Below are 24,369 nucleotides of genomic sequence, written 5' to 3'. Positions count from 1 at the left end.
AATTGCTAGACAAGGGAGATGCAGTGGATGTCGTGTATTTGGATTTTCAGAAGGCCTTTGACAAGGTGCCGCACATGAGGCTGCTAAACAAGATAAGAGCCCACGGAATTACGGGAAAGTTACATACGTGGATAGAGTGTTGGTTGATTGGCAGGAAACAGAGAGTGGGAATAAAGGGATCCCATTCTGGTTGGCTGCCGGTTACCAGTGGTGTTCCACAGGGGTCCGTGTTGGGGCCACTTTTTTTTTACGTTGTATATCAACGATTTGGATTATGGAATAGATGGCTTTGTGGCTAAGTTTGCTGATGATACAAAGATAGGTGGAGGGGCCAGTAGTCCTGAGGAAACAGCTGAGTCTGCAGAGAGACTTGGATAGATTGGGGGAATGGGCAAAGAAGTGGCAAATGAATTACAATGTCAGAAAGTGTACAGTCATGCACTTTGGTAGAAGAAATAAATGGGCAGACTATTATTTAAATGCGGAGAGAATTCAAAGTTCTGAGATGCAACGGGACTTGGGACTCCTCGTGCAGGATACCCTTAAGGTTAACCTCCAGTTTGAGTCGGTGGTGAAGAAGGCAAATGCAATATTGGCATTCATTTCTAGAGGAATAGAGTATAGGAGCAGGGATGTTATGTTGAGGCTCTATAAGGCACTGGTAAGACCTCACTTGGAATACTGTGTGTAGTTTTGGGCTCTTTATTTAAGAAAGGATATGCTGACATTGGAGAGGGTCCAGAGAAGATTCACTAGAATGATTCCGGGAATGAGAGGGTTAACATATGAGGAATGTTTGACCGCTCTTGGACTGTACTCCTTGGAGTTTAGAAGAATGAGGGGGGACCTCGTAGAAACATTTTTAATGTTGAAAGGCATGGACAGACTGGATGTGGCAAAGTTGTTTCCCATGGTGGGGGAGTCTAGTACGAGAGGATGTGACTTGAGGATTGCAGGGCGCCCATTCAGAACAGAAATGCGAAAAAATCTTTTTAGCCAGAGGGTGGTGAATCTATGGAATTTGTTGCCAATGACTTTGTTGCCAAGTCATTGGGTGTATTTAAGGCAGAGATCGATAGGTATCTGAGTAGTTAGGGCATCAAAGGTTATGGTGAGAAGGCGGGGGAATGGGACTAAAGGGGAGATTGGATCAGCTCATGATGAAATGGTGGAGCAGACTCGATGGGCCGAATGGCCAACTTCTGCTCCTTTGTCTTATGGTCTGGGATCTTTCTCATGAACCGCTCCTGATGTATTTCTGTGCTAGCACATCTGTTCTTAGATAAGGGGCCCAAAACTGCTCACAATACTCCCAAGTGCCTTCTGACCCATGTTTTGTAAATTTCTACATCCCACCTCTGGCAAAATTTGAACAGTTCAAATTTTCCCAGTCTTAAGTTGCACATTCTTGGTACCATTGAAGCAAATTGCTCTACAGAACCCTTTGTATCTTGATTTGAACACCACAATCTGTGGAGGTCATTACAAAGAGAGGCATACCTGATTTCAGATAACATTTCAAATTCTACCTCAGACTACATTTCCTTTAACTTGCACTGATGTTGCTATGTTTATTGTTTTTAATTGTGTAGGCTATGAATTTATGCTTATGCTATGTTGATATGTTTGTAATGTACTGTACTTCTGTAAAATAAAAGGCATTTATAACCAGGTTACATATGCCTATGAACTGAAACATGAAAGGCTTTTTTTAGGCAGTTTTAATTATCAGCTTTAAAAGGTTCAAAAGATAGTTGAAACATGAAAATATTATGACGACCGAATACCTGAAGATTGCATTATTTTTATTGTAATTTTCCATTTGAAATTATTCTAGATTTAAATAAATTGTTCATTATTTAGATTTTAATTCCCAGGGGAAGTTCAAACTCCACAAACAGGTTTGCACATATTTGAAATGTGCTCTGTTTATGCAAACTCGCCAAATTTAAGTAAACTTTGGAGCAACAGAATACAGAACTATTGAGAGCAACGAAGATGATATTGGAGGAACTCAGTGAGTCAGGCACCCTCTATAGAGGGAACTGGACTGCCAATATTTTGGATCAGGACTTTTCATCTGGAAAGGCCTCTTTCTGTTTTTCCCATTTACCATTAGTAATACCCAATGATATTTCGAAAAGAATTAACTTCTGTGACTTGTTTGTACATCCAGGAGCTGAAAGCCTAAAGGAAACCTTAAGAAATAACTAGCGTGAACACATTGTGATTATACTTTTTCAGTCCAGGGATAAAACTTACAGATGGAACTTGGGCTACTTCTCTAAATGAGTTTAATAAAAACAAATTTTACTTGTTGTGAATATATTAAAATAATTAGTGGCGAGACTGTAATTTGCAAAAACATGCTGCTTCTTGTTCATAAGCTTTTTGACCAATCTTGCTGTTTTTAGAACAAATGCTAAGAATGAGTTTCTCTCTTTTATATTTCTATTGGATTGCAAAAGTTTATAAGCATTGAAAGCTTCTAGAGCTTTTACTTGTATGAGATTCAAGATTCAAAATTGTTTGTCTTTTCCAGTTGAAAAGCGTAAAAGAAACCAAAAGTACTGTACTCTGGATCTGATGCAGCACAAAATAAAACACAATAAGACAAAGAACACAGTAATTTAAAAACACAATAAATACATAAAATAACTTGTATACAAGTGACACTAGGCACAGGAGTGTCTGTACATAAGGTGACTGACAGGAAATGATAAAGTAGTGGTGGTTGGGGGTGTGGTGGGTGGGTTTGCAGAGGAGGTGTTGATCAGCCTTACTGCTTGAGGAAAGGTAACTGTTTTTTAGTGTGATGGTCATGGTGTGGAAGCTACATAGCCTCCTCCCATAAGGGAATGGGACAAACAGTTCATTTGCAGGATGGGTGGGATCCTTCATGATGTTACTGGCCCTTTTCCAGTACCTTTCTGTACATATGTCCTTGATGGCAGGTAGGGGTAGGCTGGTGCAGGTGATGCATTGGGTAGTTTTGTTCACCGCAGTGCAGTTTCTGTACCACACAGTGATGCAGCATGTTAAGATGCTCTCTGCTACACATCTGTAGAATGATGTGAGTATAGACATGCATAGTTCACCTAACCTCAGCCTCTTTAGAAGTAAAGCCATTGGTGAACTTTTCTGTTTGTGTAGATTGAGTTCTGGGACCATGAGAAGTTGTATGAGATGTGCACTCTCAGGAATTTGAAACTGCTCAGTTTCCAGTACTCCGCTGCTGATGTAAAGGGTGGTGGGAGTTCTCCTGAAGTCAGTAACCATCTCCTTGTTGACATTGAAGAAGAGGTTATTTGCCTGGCACAAGGCCTCAAGCTCCTCCACCTTCTCTTTGTGGTGATGAGCCCCACTATCATCGTGTCATTGGCAAAGATGACAATGTGATTACTCGGGTGTTTGGGCGTGTAGTCATGTGAAAGCAGTGGGTTCCGCTTATAGCTGTGGGAACGACGACCCAGGTTGAGGTTAATGGGAAGCGAGAAGCAGTTATGCATCCTGACTATCTGAGGTGTGTTGGTTCTGAAGTCGAATACCCATTTGCACAGAGGTGTATTTAAATGAGGAGTAGAATTCTACCCAAATGTAATAGAATTTATAGGATCATAGAACACCACTGCATGGAACCAGATTCTTTGGCTCATTTAGTCCATGCCAAACTATTTTTCTGCCTAGTCCCACGGACCTACACATGCAACACATCCACCTTCCATCTATATATTTCTACAAACCTCTCTTAGATGTTGAAATTAAACCAACATCCACCACTTCTGCTGGCAGCTCATTTCACACTCTCACCACCCACTGAGCGAAGATCTCCCTCAGGTTCTCCTTAAATCCATGATCTATAGTTGTAGTCCCACTCAACCTCAGTGGAAAAAGCCTGCTTGCATTTATCCTATCTACACCCCTCATAATTTTGTATACCTCTATCAAATCTTTCATCATTCTCCTACACTCCAGGAAATAAAAGTCCTAACATATGTACAAATGGGCTTATGTACAAAATTAAGGGAGGGAAGTTTAGAGGAGACATCAGGGGTAAGCTTTCTACACAGAGGGTTGTGAGTGCCTGGAATGACTTGCCAGGGATGGTGGTGGAGGCTAAAACATTAGGGGTATTTATAGACAATAGGTGCAGAAGTAGACCATTCAGCCCTTCAAGCCTGCACCGCCATTCTGAGATCATGGCTGATCATCGCCTATCAATACCTGGTTCCTGCCTTGATTCCATATCTATAAGATACCTATCTAGCTTCTTCTTGAAAGCATCCAGAGCATTGGCCTCCACTGCCTTCTGAGGCAGTGCATTCCAGACCCCCACAACTCTCTGGGAGAATAAGTTTTTCCTTAACTCTGTCCTAAATGACCTACCCCTTATTCTCAAACCATGCCCTCTGGTACTTGACTCTCCCAGCATCTGGAACATATTTCCTGCCTCTATCTTGTCCAATCCCTTAATAATCTTATATGTTGCAATCAGATCCCCTCTCAATCTCAATTCCAGCGTGCACAAGCTCAGTCTCTCTAACCTCGCTGCGTAAGACAGTCCACCTCTTAAGAGCCTCTTGGACATGGATGAAAGAAAAATGGAGGGTTATGGGGTAGTGTGTGTTTAGTACTTTTTTTTAAAGCATTTTATGGGTCAGCACAACATGGAGGGCTGAAGGGCCTGTACTGTGCTGTAGTGTTCTATGGTTCTATAGCAACCTATTTAACATTCCATATGACTCAGATCCTCAAGTCCCAGCATCATAGAACCATAGACCACTACAGCATCTTGTAAATTTTCTCTGTACTCTTTCAATCTTATTGATATTTTTGCTGTAGGTAGATGACCAGAACTGCATACAATCAGGCCTCACCAATGTCTTATACAACTTCAACATAACATTCTAACTCCCGTACTCAATACTTTTGGTTTATCACAAACATGAGAAAACCTCCAGATGCTGGTGATCCAAAGCAACATAAAAAAATGGTGGAGGAACTCAGCAGGTCAGGTAGCATCTATGGAGAAGAGTACACTGTCAATGCTTCAGGCCTGATGAAGGGTCTCAGCCCAAAGTGTTGACTGCTTACTCTTTTCCACAGATGCTGCCTGGCCTGCTGGGTTCCTCCAGCATTTTGTGTGTGTTACTTTTGGTTTATGAAGGCCAATGTGCTGAAAACTCTCATTATGACTCAATCTACTTTTGATGCCACTTTCAAGGAATTGTGGATCTGTAGTCTCAGATCTATCTCCCTTTTCTACCACTCAGCAAATAAAACCTGAAAAAGTGAGTGTCCAATCCACAGTGAGTAAGATGCTGTCAAGGAAGGAAATAAAATCAGGAACAGGGGTTAATGATTAGATTCTGGCTTGTTCTACAAATTAATTCAATTTGCCAAACAGGAGTGCCTGCTTGGTCAGTTCTAGAGCCATGTACCAAAGATCTAGGAGAACTTGAAAATACAAGAGTAAAAATATATTAAATTGGTGAGTAGCAAGAAACTGGAAAGCAGAATATATATTTAATTCTATTTGTAATTGCCTTTACAGCTTCGACATCTGGAGCAAGGGAATAGCTCTGCAGCACTGAACAGGCAATCACTTCAGAACCAGCTAGTTACATTGGAGAAACAACATTCCAGTACCCAGCTGGAAATCTCCCATCACAAAAGAGAGAAAAACAGTTTAGTCGAACACATCTCTGAATTACATAAACAGGTATTTTGATGTTAAGTATGTGGCAATTATTTAAGTCTGCCATTATTATATATAAAAAAAAGCAGTGCATGGTATGTCAAAAGTATGACAGAGTCATAGAACACTATAGCACAGAAACAGACCCTCTAATCCATCGTATCCATGCTGATATGATCTTCTGCCTAATCCCATCTACTTGGACCCAAGGCCTGGGATGCACTGCCTGGCAAATACATCAGAGACTTTTGAGAAATGTTTGGATAGGTACATGGATGTATGGAAGATGGAGGGATATGGATGTGGTGTAGGTAGGAGCAATTAATGTTTGGGTGCTTTTGACTTGCTTTTTAGATGGTTTGGAACAACATTTTGGGCTCCTGTCCTATACTGTTCTATGTAAAATCATCCTGTTCATGTACCTATCTAACCTTCTTTAATTGTAACAATTGAATCTGCAACTAACAGTCTGCTGGCAGCTCATTACATTCGCACATCACCATCTGAGTGAAGTAGTTCCCCCTCAGATTCTCCTTAAATATTTCACCTATCATCTTGAGCCAATTACCTCTAGTCCTAGTCTCACTGCACCGAAGGAGAAAAAGGACTGCAAGCATTCACTTTATTTATAACCTTCATAATTTTGTTTACCTTAGTAAGAACTCATTCTCCTGCCCTCTGGAGAGAATAAAGTCCTAACCTATTCACCCTTTCCCTATAACTCAGGTCGTGAAGTCCCAACAACACCCTGTAAATTTTCTCTGCACCCTTTCAAATTAATGATATCTTTCCTGTAATGTCCAATGGACATTCTTTCGAAAAAGACTAACTCATTGTACAAAAAATTTCTAACTTGCAAATATCTAAAGAAATGGGTTTTAGGTAAATTATATTTATTAGATAGCTGTTCAAAGGACATAATGTTATCATCCAGAAACAGATCACGAAAACATGTTATACCATCTTTCCTGTAAGTAGGTGACTAGAATGGCACATGCTACTCTAAATGCAAGGTAATGCCAGCGACCAATGTTGCAGACAGTTCACTAAACTACTTCTCTTTCTTCTTTTAAATATACTTCTACTACTAATCTGCATGCAATTGGAGCCTGTAAGTTACATTTTGATAATGTGTTTTTGGACTGACTGAGCAATCTCACGCTTTTGCTGTTTCTGAGGGAGTTTGACAAGGTTGAGCATGGTGCGCAGCTTAATGGTGTAACACAATTAAATTGTTGAACAAGATTGAACAAGGATGAGAGTGGAAGGCGAGCGGGTGTTCAGCATCATATAGCTGCGTTTGACTAGTTTCCCTCTTCCTCGCTGCTGCCGAAAGAAGGTGCAGGGTCTGGGCAAGGTTTGATTGTCACAGCTTGAGGATTGTACTTGTACTTGTTTTCTGCGGTCAATGTTACATATTTCTCATTACTGTTTTTTTTAATAGCTATTTTACATTATTTTGATTGGGGCAATTCAATGTGGACTGGCTCTGGGGCCTGCAGTCAACAAATGATAAGAGTTAAATTGAACTAAACTGAACATTCCTAGACTGCTTCAAGAACTTTGCATTTTGACATTTAAGATGCCGTGTGTTATTCACTCTGCATTTGATTCCATGGTGTTTCTCTGTTTCATGGCAGCCTGAGGCAAGATGAACCTCAGGGTTGTATACTGTATACATACTTTAATAATAAATGTACTTTGAATCTCATACAACTTCAACAAAATATTCCAACTCCTGTACTTAATGCTCTGACTTATGAAGGCCTATGTGCCCAAAACTCTCTTTACGACTCATCTACCTGTGATCCCACTTTCAAGAATCATGGATCTGTATTCACTGGGTCCATTTGTTCTACTGCACACCTCCAAGCCCTACCATTCACAAAGTCTTACACTGTTTTGTCCTCCCAAAGTGCAGCACCTCACACCTTTCTGTATTAAATTCCATCTATTTTTCAGCCCATTTTCCCAGCAAGCTAAGATCACACTGAAAGCTTTGATAGCCTTTCTCGCCAATATGCCATTAATTTTGGTGTCATCTGCAAATATGCTGATGCATTTTACATTATCTAAATAATTTTATATAAATGAGAAGTAATAATGGGCCCAGCACTGATCCCTGCAGCATACCACTAGTCATCAGTCTCCAGAGAGAAAACAATCTATCACCACACTCCGGCTTCTCCCATTAAGCCAATGCTAAATCCAATTGGCTACTTCATTCTTTACCTTCTGGACCAGCCTTCCATTACTGACTTTGTCAAAGGCCTTGCTAATGCCCATGGAGACCAAGACGACCACCTTTCCTCCACCAACCTTAGTAACCTCCTTCAAAAATTCTATAATAGCTAGATGAGACCTAACTTGCAAAAGCCATGTTGACTATCCTAATCAGGTCTTCTATCCAAATACTTAGATACCCTGTCCCTGAAAATAATTTTCAATAATTTGCTTACAACTGATGTCAGTCTCATTGATCAAAAATTTCTCTACAAAATGAGGTTTGACACAAGAATCCCATATTTTAATATTGCTGGATGCTAAACATATGATTTAAAAACTGTAAATGTTTTCCAAAACTAAGTATCATATTGTGCATTTAAAATTATACTCCATTAATTTAGCTAATCCTCAAGAGGATGAAGAGTTGAATTTTCTTTCACTGAGTAAGATGATTTGAAAAATTACTTTAGCATCTGTAAGTAGTGGTAATTATGGTGGTTACTTGTTCTTAAACAAGTGAACAATTTTGATTACTATTAGATTGTAAAAAATTATCAAATGACAGTGCAATTAGACTAACAGATGATAGTTTAGTATAAGAGTACAGTTTGCAGCTGTACATACAGTATATGGGGTGTGAAGAGTATTATTTTTATAAACATTAAATTGTATTCCTTACTAGATGTAAATATTCATAAACTAATTATAATGTTCCTATAGCATTTATTCCCTCGTATATCTTACTTGTTGTCTCCTTGCATTGCCGATGTAGATCTCTGAAAAAGATGCTGAACTTCTTCGAATGAAAGGATACATCCATACACTAACTCAGGACCTGGGTGTCCTGAAATCACAACTCAAGATGGAAAGTTCTCTTCGGTCAAAAAGTTGCAAGGAAATTTCTAGCATTGTTGACACCATGCAACAAGTCGCAAATACTATAAACGGAAAGAATGATAAGATCACTTCAATTCTTCCCTAATTTTCAAAATGATGCATGTTATTTTAAGGCTCGTGTATTTACTCCAAAATGTTCAGGTTTTTAAATTGGCATGGGGCATAGAAGTTTTCAACCTTTAATTAAAATTAAAAGAAAATAAAACCAGACAGGGTAACATGATAATTTTTAATGTTTTAAATATTACATGTATGGCTATTCTCTTTTCGCTGACATAATTTTTGGTATTTGTTTACAAAGCCCTAGATTGCAAAAATAAAAGCAAGTACAAATATTCTAAGTTCAGAATTTTATCACTTTTGTTAATTTGCACCTCATGACGGCTCTATCTCAAATATTTTTCTATCTTCTCCTCCATATCATCAATTCTATTCTTCACTGCTTGAGTTTATCTGGCAGTTGAGCATTTTACATCTACAAACTAAACAATATAGGAGGGTAGCTTTTGGCTAGTCACTCATCTACACATCTTAGTACTCATTAGAATGGGATTGAAAATTTATGACCAAAAGCCTTTGCTATCCTAACACTTACTTGACAGTTTATGCAATCACATTGTATATCTTCAGCAATGATTACTGTGTTATTTAATACCTTGTGTCTTGTTATCAGATATGATAGGCTTTCTAGGTCTAATAGAAAAATTGAAAATTTGGGGGTTAAGAACTGTTACTCCCTTCCACCTGTTTAAAATTAGCCAGTCTGTTACCTTAGGGAACATTTGCAATGCCTTCCAGGATGGATACTGCTTCAAAAATTGATTTAATATTCCTACCATATTTTGTTTCCTGTTATTAATTTATCTCTAGATGTCCCAACCCCCACTTTCCTATTTATACATCCATAGAAACCTTTACATACAAGATTTCCCACCAAAGCAATTTTTTCTTTTATCATCAGCTTTTTAGACTTACACTGCTGAATCCAAAAAACTTTCCAGTGTTGTGGCCTACTACCAGCCCATGAAACTTCGTATTTTCAACTTTTCAATTTAATATTATCCTTGACCTCCTTTGTTTACAACAGATTGTGCCTCTTTCTCACAGACTTTTTTAAAAATTGGAATAATTTCCTGCGAAGTGTTACAGACTAGCTAGTTGAACTGACTTGTCTCTTAAGCTTATTTTCCAATTCCACTTCAACTTCACCTTCAGGTCATTATACCTGCTCTTATTAAATTGAGTTTAGTTTTGATTTTGTGATGTTCATCAACTGCATAAAACATCAAAAAAGAATCAGAACATTGTGCCTTACTAAACCGCTTCCTCTGACAAAATGTCCATATCTCTCCATTCTCTGCACATTTGTGTGCCTATTTAAGGCCTCTTAAGCACCTGTCATATTTGCCTTCTCTACCAACCCCATGGCAACGCACTTCCAGTCACCCACCACTTGTAAAAGAAAACCTTGCACTGCACTTCTCTTTTGAATCCCTTTCAGCTTAAATGTATGACCTCCAGTATTTGCTATTTCAATCATGGTAAGAATATGCCAACTGCCTGCCTATGCCTCTCATAATCTTATACACTTGTAACAAGTCTCCACCACAACCTCTGCTACTCCTGAGAAAACAATCCCAAGTTTGTCCAACATTTGTCTATCACATGCCTTCTAATCCAGGCAGCATCCTTCCTATAGTGGGACAAGCAGAACTGGATGTATTGTAGATGGATATATTGTAGATGTGATCTAACCAGATGTTTTAAAGCTGCAACATAACTTACTGGCTCCACAAATAAAGGCAAGTATGAATACGTCTTCTCTATCACACTATCAACTTGTACAAACACTGTTAGAGAGCTACGGACTTGGACCACAAGATCCCTCTATACATCAACACTGTTAGTGCCCTGCCTTTAGATTTGATCTTGCAAAGTGCAAAATCTGACAATTGGTCAGATCGTACTCCATCTTCTATTTCTCCACCCTTTGTTCCAGCCAGTTCTTTTGGAACATTGTATAGCCTAGTCCTGGTCACCCTGCAACATCTCTATAATAGCAACTTAGGAATTTGATCTAAAAGCTATCTGTACTGTCAAGACACATTTTATTGCAAATGCTATCTGTATTCAAATAAAGACATTTCAGTTTACATTTTCTGCGCATTTAAAACCTAGTTAAAAAGTTGTTACTCTATACCCTCCCAAAGTTTCTACATTTCAACATCCATCTCTTAGAAACATTGAAAACCTAGTTTCTTATTTACAAAACTGAGATAACACGACTTCAACTGCATATTAAGGTCACTATTCTATCTAATAAAAAAAAGACACAAAGTCTTACAAACAGTAATATTTGGAATTCTCTGCCACAGGAAGCAGTGGAGGCCAAGTTGCTACACATTTTCAATATAAGTATTTCTTAATGCTGTGGATCAGCAAATATAAGGGGCAGAACGGATTACTACTGTTGATGATGTTTCTAATAAATGTGAATAATCTAAGAGCTGTTAAGTTAGTAGACATATACCTCGCAGTAAAGCAGCCAGCAAATTCAAAGACCCCACCCAGCCCAGACATTCTCAATTCTCTCCATTCCCCTCAGGCAGATGATACAAATATTTGAAAGCACATACCACTAGGCTTGCATCCCATTATCAGACTCCTGAATAGACCTCTTGTACTATAAAATGGAAGTCTGGTCTCACAATCTACTTTACACTATAATTTACAGATGCAAGTAAAAGTTTGTGAACCCTTTGTGATTTCCTGCTTTTCTGCATTAATTACTCATAAAATGTGGTCTGATCTTAAGTCACAATAGACAAACCCAATCTGCCTAATCTAATAACATACAAACTATTGTACTTTTCATGTCTTTATTGAACACATTGTTTAATCATACGCAGTCCAGGGTGGAAAAAGTACAGTATGTGTATTTAATAACTGGTAGAACCTCCCTTAGCACCAATAACCTCCACCAAATGGAGAGGAGAAATTTTAGAAAGTTCCTTCATACAGACTGTTTCAGTTCATCAATATAGTTCAAGGATACCTTGCATAAATTGCCCTCTTCAGGTCATGCCACTGCATCTCAATTAGTCCAGCCTCTGACTTGGCCATTCCCGTTCAAAAATGTTCTTTTTAAACTATTAATGTTGATTTACTCTTGTGTTTTGGATCATTGTCTTGTTGCATCATCCAACTTCTATTAAGCTTCAGTTGATGGACTGGTACCCTGACTTTCTCCTGTAAAATGTCTTAATACAATTTTGAATTCATTGTTCCCTCTACGATTGCAGGCCCTGGGGCAGTGAAGCAGCCCCAAACCATGACTCTAATTCCATCGTGCTTCAGTAAGAATGAGGTTTTGGTGTTGATGTGCAGTGCCCCTCTTCCTCCAAATATAGTAGTGTGCATTTCTGCCAAAAAGTTAAACTTTTGTCTCATCTGTCCATAAAACATCGTGGAACATCAAAGTGGCCTTTTGCAAACTTGAGATGTGCAGCAATTTTTTTTGGAGAGTAGTGGTTTTCTTGAATGAACTATTCTTGTTCAGTGTTCTTATAGCAGACACAAGAAGAGACTTCAGCAAGTTCTAGAGATTTATGCAGGTCTTTGCAGGATACCCACTCCTAGGGAGAGTAGCAAGAACATGGAATACCACCATTTTAGACAGTTTCCCTTACTATGATCTGATGAACAATCAGGTCTTTAGAAATGCTTTTGTAGCCTTCATCCATCCTTACAATTCTTCCAAGGACCTCTGAAAGTTGTTTTGAGACATGGTGCACATACAGACCTTTCTTGAGAAGAGCAGGTTCTGTCAGTAACCTTTGTGTGTCTTTTTTTAAATATAGGACAGGGCACCTCTACAACCCATACCATCAATCTCATCTTGTTGATTGGAACAACTGACTCCAAACTGTTTTTGTTTTTAAAGAAGACATGACCCCAGAGGTTCACATCCTTCTTTTGAACCTAGAATGAGACTGTTTAAATGGTGTACTCAAAATTGATAAGTACATTTGTTTGTATGTTATTAGATTAGGCAGATTGTGTTTGTCTATTATTGTGACTTAGATGAAGATCAGACCACATTTTATGAGTAGTTAATGCAGAAAACCAGGTAATTGCCAAGGGTTCACAAACTTTTTCTTGCAATTGTACCTGCACTGCACTTTCTTTGGTAGCTTTTACATTTTAATCTGCACTTACCGGTTTACCTTATTGTAGTTCAGTGTACTGTGTAATAATCTGATCTATATGAAAAGCATGCAAGACAATCTTTCCACTGCATCTCGGTACACATGACAGTAATGAACCACTAGAACGATTTTTTTTTTTGATTAAATAAAGGCTAAGAAGCAATTTGAAATTTTTAAAAATGTTGGTGAGTTTTAAAGCATATGTGGTGACACTGACAGGGCAATTTTGCCAATCCTTGTCAGAACTAGATTTATGTTTTGTGTAAAAATAAGTTTACGCATATATTAATGAATGAGAGTAAATAGGAAAGTACTTTCATCTGGGAAGAAAATTTGAGATGATCAATTTACAGCTTTAAACCTATAACATGAAAATGAGGAAAGGATTTTTAACTTCTCTCTCCACTCAATTTTCCAACATGGCATATTTTGCACAAAGGCATAAAAGTAGCTAGCAGGATGCACTTTTTAAAAAGTCAATACTTAAAAGTAGATGTAGATACAAATCTATAGAACATGGCACTAGAATAAGATTTTTATTGTTCTATTAGTGTCAGAACTAGTAACCCTGTGCTAGTTTTTTTATATGCTGTAGATCTGTATGGTTGCTTTTTCAATTCCAGTTTTCTTTATGTGAAAGAAGCCATTTCCTTTTCCATTGACTTACACAAGGTAACTATTATATATTTATCTTGAATTATCTGGTTTACAATTAATATTCACTCCCGCTCCTACATCTGTCACTGTGAATGTGACTTCACAGTGCTTTCAAATAAAAATATCCCATTTTGTCTTCTGTCCATCTGTTCCACAGCAGGACCAATGCAGGCACTGTAAATGATTTTTTAGTCTGAACAAGTTCTTCATGCCTGGGGTAAAGTCAACTATATGGACAAAAAGTATGCTGGTTTTCTGAAATAACATTACAATTCAAATTTGTAATTGCATTATTGCAAACTGAAATTCTTCCAGGAACCAACACAATAGAACATTTTAAAATGTGATTGTTTATTTCTCCCTTGCATTTCTTAAGAAAACTTCAACTCTAATATAATAACCTGTGTATTTATTAACACAGCTAAAGAACCTTGTTACAAAAAGGTAATTTTATTGTCCGTTTCAAAACTTGCAAGTAGCCTGAGTATAAATAACCAAGAACTCCATACTAATGGCCTGAATTTGGGCTCAACTCCTGGAAATTTGTCCTGTTTATGGGTAGGGCCAGATCCGGAACAATATTTTCAAATTGACATGGTAAAACCAACTCAATATAGACAATTCTCCATTACATTAACTTAACAGCTCAATGTTTCACTACCAACATTACCATCCAACACCACCTCAACCTGTCTTTTCACCATTGACTAGAATGAGCATTTGAAATTTTGGATAGAGATTCTTTATCAAAATGCTTTTCTTGTCTAGTCAGGAAATGGTATCCAAAATAAGAATGCTGGCGTATTTTGCCTTTCTGAAAATCAGATTGACTATACACATTTGATACATCCATTATCCAGTCATATTTTAATGTGATTTCAGTACTGACCTTACGATTCATTGTTCTACACATATTCCCATTCTTCTGAGTACTTCCACCCACTGCCCCACTCATTCATACCTTTAAATTGCACTTGTTATCCTTCAACACAAATATATGGCTTCAACCGCTCCTTGCTCATAATGTACACTTGCAGGTATCAAGCATAAATTCTATTAGTATGAAATAAATGAAACAAAGCAGAAAATAAACAACCGCATATTGCAGAACATTGAACAACCTCCATTTATATAGCACCTTTAAAACAGCAAATTAATCCCAAGGCACTTGGTGGAACTTATCAAGCTAAAAACCGATGATGGTAGTAAGGCACACAAGAACAATGTGGTAGATGATCAAAAACATACTCAAGTGGGAGTATGTCTTTAAGGAGCATTTTAAAAAGATGGAAGTTGGTCAAGACTTGAAAATATTTAAGTAGGGACTTCTGAAATTTAAGGCCATGGCAGCTGAAAGTACAGGGACCATAGTTGAGTATGAAGAAGGAAATATTTTTTTAAAAATTCACTTGAACATACCCAACCCTTCTTACTAATATTGCTAAAATTTAAGCTTAAAGATCAACTCTGTTCCCAGAACATGATTTAATACATTCTCAGAATCAGCCACTTCAATACATGAGACACACTAATTGTCTGCATTGACAGTGGAAATCACAAATTCAACACAGCTCTGATTAAAATCACGTTCTTATTCAATGGTGAAACATGAAAGTGTGATTAAAGATCCAAAATATCAAAACAAATCATTCAACATTTGTGTTGAGTTTAGTACAAGTATAGCACCAGCTTAGACAAGCAAAAATAGTCACCAATAGTTAAGTCTTTACAAAAAGAATTTACAGTTTACTGCATACAATCTACAAACTGATCATTTATCAAATTTACATATTAAATCACATCAAATCTAAAAGAAAATTAGTAATAAGAAAAAAATGAATGTGCAACACAGAACCATTTTTCATTATTTAAAGTGAATTTTTTTTTTATCTCATATCCATAATTCATGTATTTGTAGTTACCCTGAGGCCTTTGGAGAAACATGAGAAGGTTTGGAGAAAAGGAATTAACTTATTTACTCAAAATAATCTTTTTAAAGAAAGTCCAGGCTTTAGTACAACTTATTTAATACACAGAACACTCCTGGGCTTTAACTTCAATTTTAACATTCCACTTCAAAAGTTAAAGGAGGTTTCAAACTAAATGTTTAGTCTTATCTGAGTTCAGCCATTAATTACTCAGACATACTCTTCCATCTGGCTGTATAAGGCTATGTACTTCTGGCTACAAGCAAGTATATCTTCTAGTTATGTGTTTAGATTTGTATGAAGAAAATCAGATTAAGAAAAATGTTTTTACACACACTGTAACATCATAACTTTCAAGTGTCACAGTGGAATTCACAGAAAGTGAATCACTAATACTATACTAACTGTTAGGCAGCATTTGTTCATAAATTAATTCCACAAACAACATTGAGATGACCAATTTTTAAAAATGTTATTGGGTGCAGAAGGAATGATCACAGAAGCTGATAGAACCCCTCGTATTTATTTGACTAGTATCATAGAATATTTAACATGATTTTAAATGGACAATTTCTCCATTTCCCAGTTTCCCCCAACCTTTATCTGTTTTTTACAACACCACTTTGGTCTACTTCCTGAGGTTTAACTTATTAACAAAATCAAGAGAAAATGACTTTGGTTTAATCACGAGCAAAATGCAAAGTTAAGATGCTGAAGTTGCATTAGTCTGTAACTGAAATAATATAGTGCAAGAACAATATTCAGCAGACCTCAGTGTATTGAATATTGATTTAGAGCTTGGAGTTTCTTTAACAAGTTCCAAAATTAGAAACACACAACTTATTAATTAACATTTTCCAAAGGAAAAATATTTCCATAATTTCTACATACAAGCAAAGAGAAACAAAGAATCTGCCTTGGTAACGTGTCGCATACATAATAACAATTTTTTTCTTCTGTTCAGTGCTTCAAAACTACAGAGTTAGGTACAAAAAGCAACTAAGAATGTGTACATGGTGCCACATATTTTGACACTCACGAGAAAAAGAAATGTTATACTGTTGATCTGGGCTTTGAAAATTAACATGCATAGTTCTCAGTCAGTGTTTACAGAAAAACAATCCTTAGGTACTACAGCAGTACAGCAAGATTAAAACCTCCAATAGGCAATTATGTAGATGTTAATGCATACAACTGTTTTGAATTCAGGCAATGGATTTTATTTTCTATTGATCTCTATACTGAATTGAAAAATTCATCTTCTGGGTTACTGCTACCACTACCAGTGTGTAATGAAACCTATAGTGTTTGTTGTGAAGGTAGCAATACAATGCTAATTTTAGGTATCTGAAGTACAGTTGGGTTTTCCATTAAAATTACTATTGTTCCTTCTTCCTGGCTCAACGCACACACATTCGAATGATTTTATCCCTTAACCATGCCAGAAAATGAGGATACAGTTAAATTAGGGCTTCCATTTAACAGTGGATGTTTTCGCTTCAAGCCAACAAATTACACATTCACTATTGGGCTTTTGATCCCAAATTCATTTGTAAATCACTTTTGCAAAGAAAATCCTCTGCCCTTAACTATAAAGTAACTTCAAAACAAAACACAAATGTTTGAGGACCATTAATCTCTCAAGAATGAATGTTTTTCTTAACTGAGCTGCAATCACTCTAATAGGAAAATATATAGTTGCTACAGTGTATATATATTATTTGTATAAAGTATTTAAAAAAAATTAATTTGAACTTGTGTTATGCTGCATCAGTTGAAGGTGATGCATATCCAGAAGCTCCTCCTACCTTACAGAAATGGCTCCCAAGTCAATTCTTAAGTGACTTAATATCATTTATTATAACTTAATATCAACATATTGGTGCCCTTACACAATTTCCCCCCTTCTCTTTTGGTACAAAAAAATTCCATTATTGCAGAACAGCACATTTGGTCTACACACCGAGTGAAATCAAGAAATAATCCCATCATCAAAATTCTGCTGAACAAATCAACCAACCTGTCATTTGAAAGTCATAACTCCTAAATCTGAGGTAAATTCCACAGCCAATCATGATATTCATAATTAAATTCAGAGGTTTACGACAAGGGCAGTTGACCTTCTACAATTCGGATTTTGTCAAAATTGCATGTGGAGATTCAATTACCTTATTTTTCTAGTCCTGAAATCCTCCCTATCTTCTCCTTCCTCATATAAATAAATCAGCTGCTTTATGCTGCCACTATTAACTACAGATATTTATTACACACAGCAGTCTATACAGTGGAAATAAATCCATTATACTATATAAATAACTGATAGGAAACAAGAATGGGAACAAAAATGTACTATGTTTAAAGGTCTGCAAAAATTACTTTCCAAAAGCACAGCTTATTAATTTTGTCTCATGGATAATTAACATAACCTGCAATGTTACAAATTGTCAGACTTGCTGATCACATATACAATAATAAACTTTGTTTATGGATTAGACACACAACTACCTTAAACAATAGAATGCTATGTTTCATAATAATCAGTGTCGGGCAAATCCTCACCGGGCACAATTCTTGGCTCCCTGGTATTTCTAAACCTTGTTTAGCCCCATATCCTTGAAGTGTGTCAAATACAAAATTGAAAAGGTTTAATCTAAATGAATTGGTTTGCTGTACCCAATTTCAACTATAAATACCTGTTGACATCAAATGGAAAATTACAGCCAAAGACACAATCCTTGATATAAATAATATCTAATTGCTTGATCTAAGTCATAATTAAGTATTTCATTCATGTGGAAAATTTGAAAACAATTCTTTTGCCCTTTAAATAATAAAATCGCTATAATAAACTGAAATGATAAAACTAGAAGTATCTACAAAAAAAGACTTGGAATTGTACAATTTGCTTTTCAGAATAATTATCTCACAATCTCTTAAATAACCATAATACGTACTGTATTTTGTCAGAACTCTTTGGTAATTATGGTTACTGAGATCAAAGCTGATGAAGTTGGATCATGGTCCATCTTTTGGAGCAGAAAAATCTATCTTACTAACCATGGCCTGAATTACTGTGGCACTAGTCTTACGACCATAAAATAATTTGCTTTATAAAAGTTTTCATTTTTAGTACAGACCATTCCAATATGCACAAACACCTTCAAAACTGAGTAATTCTTTCCAGTAATGTGTAATAATGTCTCATAGTGAAACTATTATGTTATTTCAACAGGGAGGAATCCAATAAAGGAAAAGTAGATTATAAAGACTAATAGTTCCCTTCTGTATCAACATTAGTGCATTAATAATCTCACAAAGTGATGCTTGCAACTCTAAAATATTTTGGCTGGGGTGAAGGGGCTTAATAGCACTGAAGCACACCAAACCATTACATTAACAAAGAACAAAGGAAGATAAATGGGTGAATGTCAGTTAGCAGATAGTAGACGGAAACCTTAACATTAAAAAAGTCTAAGAAATAAATAAAAACAATTATCGTCAGACCATAAATAAAAACAGGGCTAAAATGATCCAAGAGACAGTACTAATTTCTTGGTGGGGTGGGGATGGTTGGCTGTGCAGAATGAACATTAAAGGGCCTCAAACATTTAAAAGGCAATATCTATAGTTTTATCAGAGCCAAGGCAAAAGTTTACTCTAACATGCACAATTGTCAATGCAGCGACATCACTGTGTCCTGTTTCCAAACATGGTAAAGTGCATTAATACCAAAATGTGTAATAGTATAAATAGTAAAGATTGTATAAAGGATTAACTTCATACAACTCTAAATTATCTTGATCTTAACTTTCCATAAAACTGCCTCTAGCATTAAAAAAGGTAACACATTCTTCAAAATTCTAAAATATTAAAAAGACGTAAATATGGACTAAGGCTACCAAGTTACCTCTTATTTGGCTTGAAAATTTCTAGTCAGATAGATATGTTAAATCGTGATGACACCAGTGATAAAATCTAAATCGACTACTGAAACTGACAAGGAAGCAGTAAAATATTGAGCTAAACCTCCTTAAGAGAGCCGTTAGAGACATAATGTAAAAGGTGTAATAAGACATTCTGCATTATTAATCAAAAGGTTCAGCAAGCCCATTTTCATGTCTGTATGCAGAACTTACAGAAGTTCAGACATACACAAAATTACCTCAGTCCTGATGAAGGGTCTCGGCCCGAAACGTCGACTGCTTATTCCCATCCATAGATGCTGCCTAACCTACTGAGCTCCTTCTGCACATTGCTCTGGATTTCCATTCTCTGTAGTACCTCATGTCAAAAATTATCTCTATCCTTTTTAAAGTACAGTACAATCCAATAGCCAAGTAAGGAAATATTGCATTTTATATGGTTCTGCATTGTAGGTATACAAAGGGCCCATGGCTTAATTTTCGCCAAATTAGTTGATTCAGTACAACATCAGCCACTAATCACATTTCTAATCAACTCCAGAAAATCCAGTACAAGAAGTCCGTGAAAGTCTTTTTGAGTAGTGTCAGATTTACCTTTGATGTGTATCTACATTTACTCAAGGTGCCTTGTTTCACACTACCTCAGGATGATCAGATTAGTGCAGTTAAGACCCAAACCTTTAAATAGCTGAAATGCTGAGAACACAGCTTTCCAGAGTACAAAAACAGAGTGAAGGAAATTTTACAGAACACAACCTCCTGCTGCCCTTGTACTGCTGCCACTAAACAGCAATCTTTCTATCACGTAAGATAGTGATAATAAACCTGATTCTGACAATTACCTTTTAAACTACCAGTCTCCATTTCATTTTATCCAGAGCTGCAGGCTACAATTATATTGCTGCTACTTCATTTGGTGAAATAGTTATCCATCCAATACAGTTGGAAATTTGAGATGAGAAAGGTGAAATAGAAATTGACACAGCCACGTGCTGAAAAACTCACCTGATCAAGATTTCACTTGCTTGATGTACTCATTTACAATAACATTAAACGTCAACTAATAAAACACATCTTTAACGGTTTCTGTTCCTAATAGTTCACTTTTCACTAATAATTGAACTTGTATTTCAGTTTCAGTGTTCCAGAGCATTCTCAAAACAATGACTGCACATGATTTTTTGGTATAGAAAGCACAGGTTTCTGAAATCAATTCCTATTTCAAGATACAGAAGCACTGATCAAAAGTACCAAGAAGAAACCAAGAATAGTCTCAACTTAAAAAGTGGGGTAAAGGTTTACTGATTATAACTGTAGCTTAATAGTTTTGAATAGATAGCAAAAGTGTATGCCCTCAAATGAATCACTGTCATTAGATACGACATTACTCAAAAGCATAGTTGTAGCTTTGGCTAGTGTACTTCCACTGGGAAATAAAAAGCAACTTGGGTTTTATAAAGGACTTAAAGTTTCTAATTTCTACTATACCCACCCTCCAAAATGGCTGGATTATAGTAACACCCTCAAACTCTTTCAACTGCATATACATTCACCAGTTCCAATGGAAGTTCATCAACCTGAAACATTAACCCATTCTTTTCTCTAAGAATCGCCTGATCTGCTATTATTTCATTAATTTTCTGTTTTTACTCATGCCTTTTGAAGCAGCTATATTTTAACACTTCTTCAAATAATTTAGGTATAATTCGAGAAATTGTCAGTTATTTCACAACGATCTGGGTCATTTGCAAATTGCTCTGTTAGATTGAACAATCTTCCTCTTCACCATCCCAGCAATTCTCCCTTCCACAAAGGATCAGTTTTAAATAAAACAGCCAACTGAAGGGTGTTGGAAACAAAAGTATCAGCAGCCTTACTCAACATGTAAAACAAAAGTCATACATAATAGCAGGTAAATTGATGGACCAAGTTGAAGTGTTTTCTTTGTAAAACCACTAACACATAGTGGCATTTCATAATGTAGTGCATAAAGAATTTCAGACTCAAGAATGCTAAGGATGAGCATGCAAACTGGGTATTATGTAGTTCGTCATGTAGCACGCAGACTGTTTTGTGTACACCATACCCAAACATTACAACTTCTCCTGTAAAAGGGAGAAAATACTATTCACTGCTTTTAAGTTAATCCAAATTCAGTTATACTGGTGTCTAATTTATTCATTATGACACAGACGTTGTCTGTCTCAGAACAAGTAAATTACCAGCTTAAATGTACACATCAAATTGTTTCCTCTCAGTTCACAGAAATAAGACTATAAAGCATGGTCTTCATTAATGATGTGTATCATGAATTTCTTTTGCTTAAATGCCACAAACAGCACTTAGTGAAGGTGCCATATATACTGCAGGTTACTTCTCTGTGGAATGCAGTAAGATTGAATGTTGACTTTGCTCATTTTAAGTGACACACAAACACTTCAAAAATTTAAAGTTACTAGCACCTATATAATTGGCTTTCTTGCCTGCAAGGTTGAGCCTTGAAAATGCATAGAATAAACCAATACTCCAGACATCAAACTCCAGGTCCAATCCTTCAGAAATTTCAAACCCTGTTCATTCCACTATTACAGTTTCATCTGGGGATAGTCAGGCTCTAATTGCAATATTGTCTAAATTGCTTGCCTTTCATGGAAAGAAAATTACTGCTTCCAAGAAAGTTGAAAGGTGAACAAAGATCCTGAGTACAAGGAGTTGAATTGAAAGGCTGAAAAAAAAGAGCAACAAAATTTTCTTTGGATAAAATCATGAATTTAAGATGACCCAAGATGACATTGTCGAGACTAAACCTGATCAACTATTTTAGCAAACACTGATGTGAAGGAATATAGAGGACGAATGAGGAATGAGAGGAATTAACAGTAGTTTGCAAATTCTGCTTCACCCAAAAAGTAATGTTAGTTGTGCATTAATTATCAGGAAATGCTAGTGACATTTAAAAAATAGCAGATGGTTTCAAGGAACAAGTGGATGTTTTCATTTGAAAGAAGCAAAAAAGGTAAACCCGGGGTTCACCATTGAAGAAATGATGTTCATTTGTGTCTGATGGCCTTCTCCTGTTACAAGATACTCTGTGGTCTTAACTTCTTTTGTATACCAGTCAGTGAGACGGTTTCTGCTTGATTCGACACTTTAGGTCACACACCACTACAGTTTTGCTTAATACTTCCTTATTTAGTTAGATTTGTGGGAAAAGAACATGGTTATATCAGTATCGGTTATAATAAGGAATTGCCCATCACTGACTCCAAGACTCTTCCATCATTACTGTGGTGAAACCACTAACTACAATCATTAAAATATCAATTATCCAATAGTTACAGCTATCAGAAAAATATGAAAAATTTAGTGTTTTGTTGCCAATCCATAATCATTGCAAATCAAATAAAATTCATAGTTTGCCAATACAGTGAAGAAACATAATTACACTTTTTAGTTTTACAACATAAGGGCTTGCTAATCGTTATCTAATATGACATATGTCTCACTAGCCCCAGCATCTTCCCACTGCTCTCTATCGATATCCCCTGCTCCTTCTTCATCTGGTACATCTTCACCAACCATTCTCTCATTTTCTTCTTGTTCCAGTCCACCTGGGTCATCCTGTTCTTCTTGCTGCTCTTTAAAAAATTCTGGATCAACCATCAGGTCAATACCGTCATGGTCACCTTTTGTCTGTCTATCACCACCAGAACAATCCAAACACACGCCATATCTTCGAGATCCGTGCCTAATTCCAACACTGGCTGCTAGAGTGAAAAACTTTTTGCAAACCATACATTTGTATTTTTTATCCTTCTTGTGTACCTGTGGAAAAAAAATCAAGTTAGTCAATCAAATACAAACAGGCAATTCTTGTTGTCAACATATATTTTCTAATAAAATTAGTAAATGGGAAAATGAAAGATGGTACACCATAACTAATAAACAATTCTGCTTATTGCACAAAGACTATAACAGAGAAAATTACTAAATTAGATGCTTATATACTAATAATGCATCAGCTAAGAATTTTCCAAATATACAAGCTTTTATTCATTTCACCTTTTCCAGTCAAAGAACTTTCACCTGAGGTTATGAAAGCATAGATCCCTTAAGCACCAGAGATCAGAATCCTTCCCTTTCATTTTATACAAACTTAAAGTCTGTTTTGACTATCTCACCAACCTGTAAAGAAGTATGTTCAAGAATTTCAGTCAGCACAATGTAGAGTCAGCCAGAGGAATAACTCAAAAGCTGGCTGCAAACTTCACAGATAGCAAAATACAATATATAATAACCAAAAAAGGCAGCTCAGATATATAATCAAGATAAAATGACACTATACCAAGAGACAGAGAGGGGATAACCAAAACTTTAGTTACTGAGATAGGTTTTAAAGTACATTTTAAGCAAAAAGAGGAAAGTGGAGATGTTTACAGAAAAGAAACTCAGATTGGCTAAATACATAGCTACTTGAAATAGAAGGCAGAAGATCAGATATATATTTGCATGGTCCAGACATTTTTAAAGGATGACAAGGCTTCATGGCCAAGAAAAATTTAAACACTATGTTAGGAATTGTAAGTTGACGTGGACATGTATCTAACACAATACGATATGTTACAATACGATAATTCAGTGAGGGGGTACGATTTTGCAGCAGAAATTCAGGTGACCTAAAATTTGAGAACAGAAATCCAAACTGGAAGGCTCTGAAAAATGGAACATGACTCAGATTTACTAAACATTAAACTAATCTACCATCATGATTATAAAAATTGTAACAAAGACTAAAGAATAATGCTTTAGTATTCCCAATCCTTAAATGGAAG

General features: G+C 36.4%; 2 protein-coding genes across 4 annotated transcripts in view; one reads left to right on the top strand and one right to left on the bottom strand.

Annotated features, from left to right (window-relative positions):
* The window catches only part of LOC132401500 (uncharacterized), an 85,270-nt gene extending 67,692 nt beyond the window's left edge, over nt 1-17,578 (top strand). For all 3 annotated transcript variants that reach the window (XM_059983530.1, XM_059983534.1, XM_059983540.1), the window contains 2 exons: nt 5,555-5,722; nt 8,697-17,578. In XM_059983530.1, coding sequence (XP_059839513.1) covers nt 5,555-5,722; nt 8,697-8,906 — 378 coding nt within the window. In that variant the 3' untranslated portion in view covers nt 8,907-17,578. The remainder of the gene's footprint in view (nt 1-5,554; nt 5,723-8,696) is intronic.
* zbtb10 (zinc finger and BTB domain containing 10) overlaps nt 15,261-24,369 on the bottom strand; it is a 106,265-nt gene continuing 97,156 nt past the window's right edge. Inside the window, exon 5 of the mRNA XM_059983520.1 lies at nt 15,261-23,362. Within this exon, the coding sequence (XP_059839503.1) occupies nt 23,012-23,362 (351 nt within the window). The 3' untranslated portion in view covers nt 15,261-23,011. The remainder of the gene's footprint in view (nt 23,363-24,369) is intronic.

Source organism: Hypanus sabinus, chromosome 1, assembly GCF_030144855.1.
Source record: "Hypanus sabinus isolate sHypSab1 chromosome 1, sHypSab1.hap1, whole genome shotgun sequence".
Lineage (NCBI taxonomy): Eukaryota > Metazoa > Chordata > Chondrichthyes > Myliobatiformes > Dasyatidae > Hypanus > Hypanus sabinus.
This window is presented reverse-complemented; position numbering and strand designations above follow the sequence as displayed.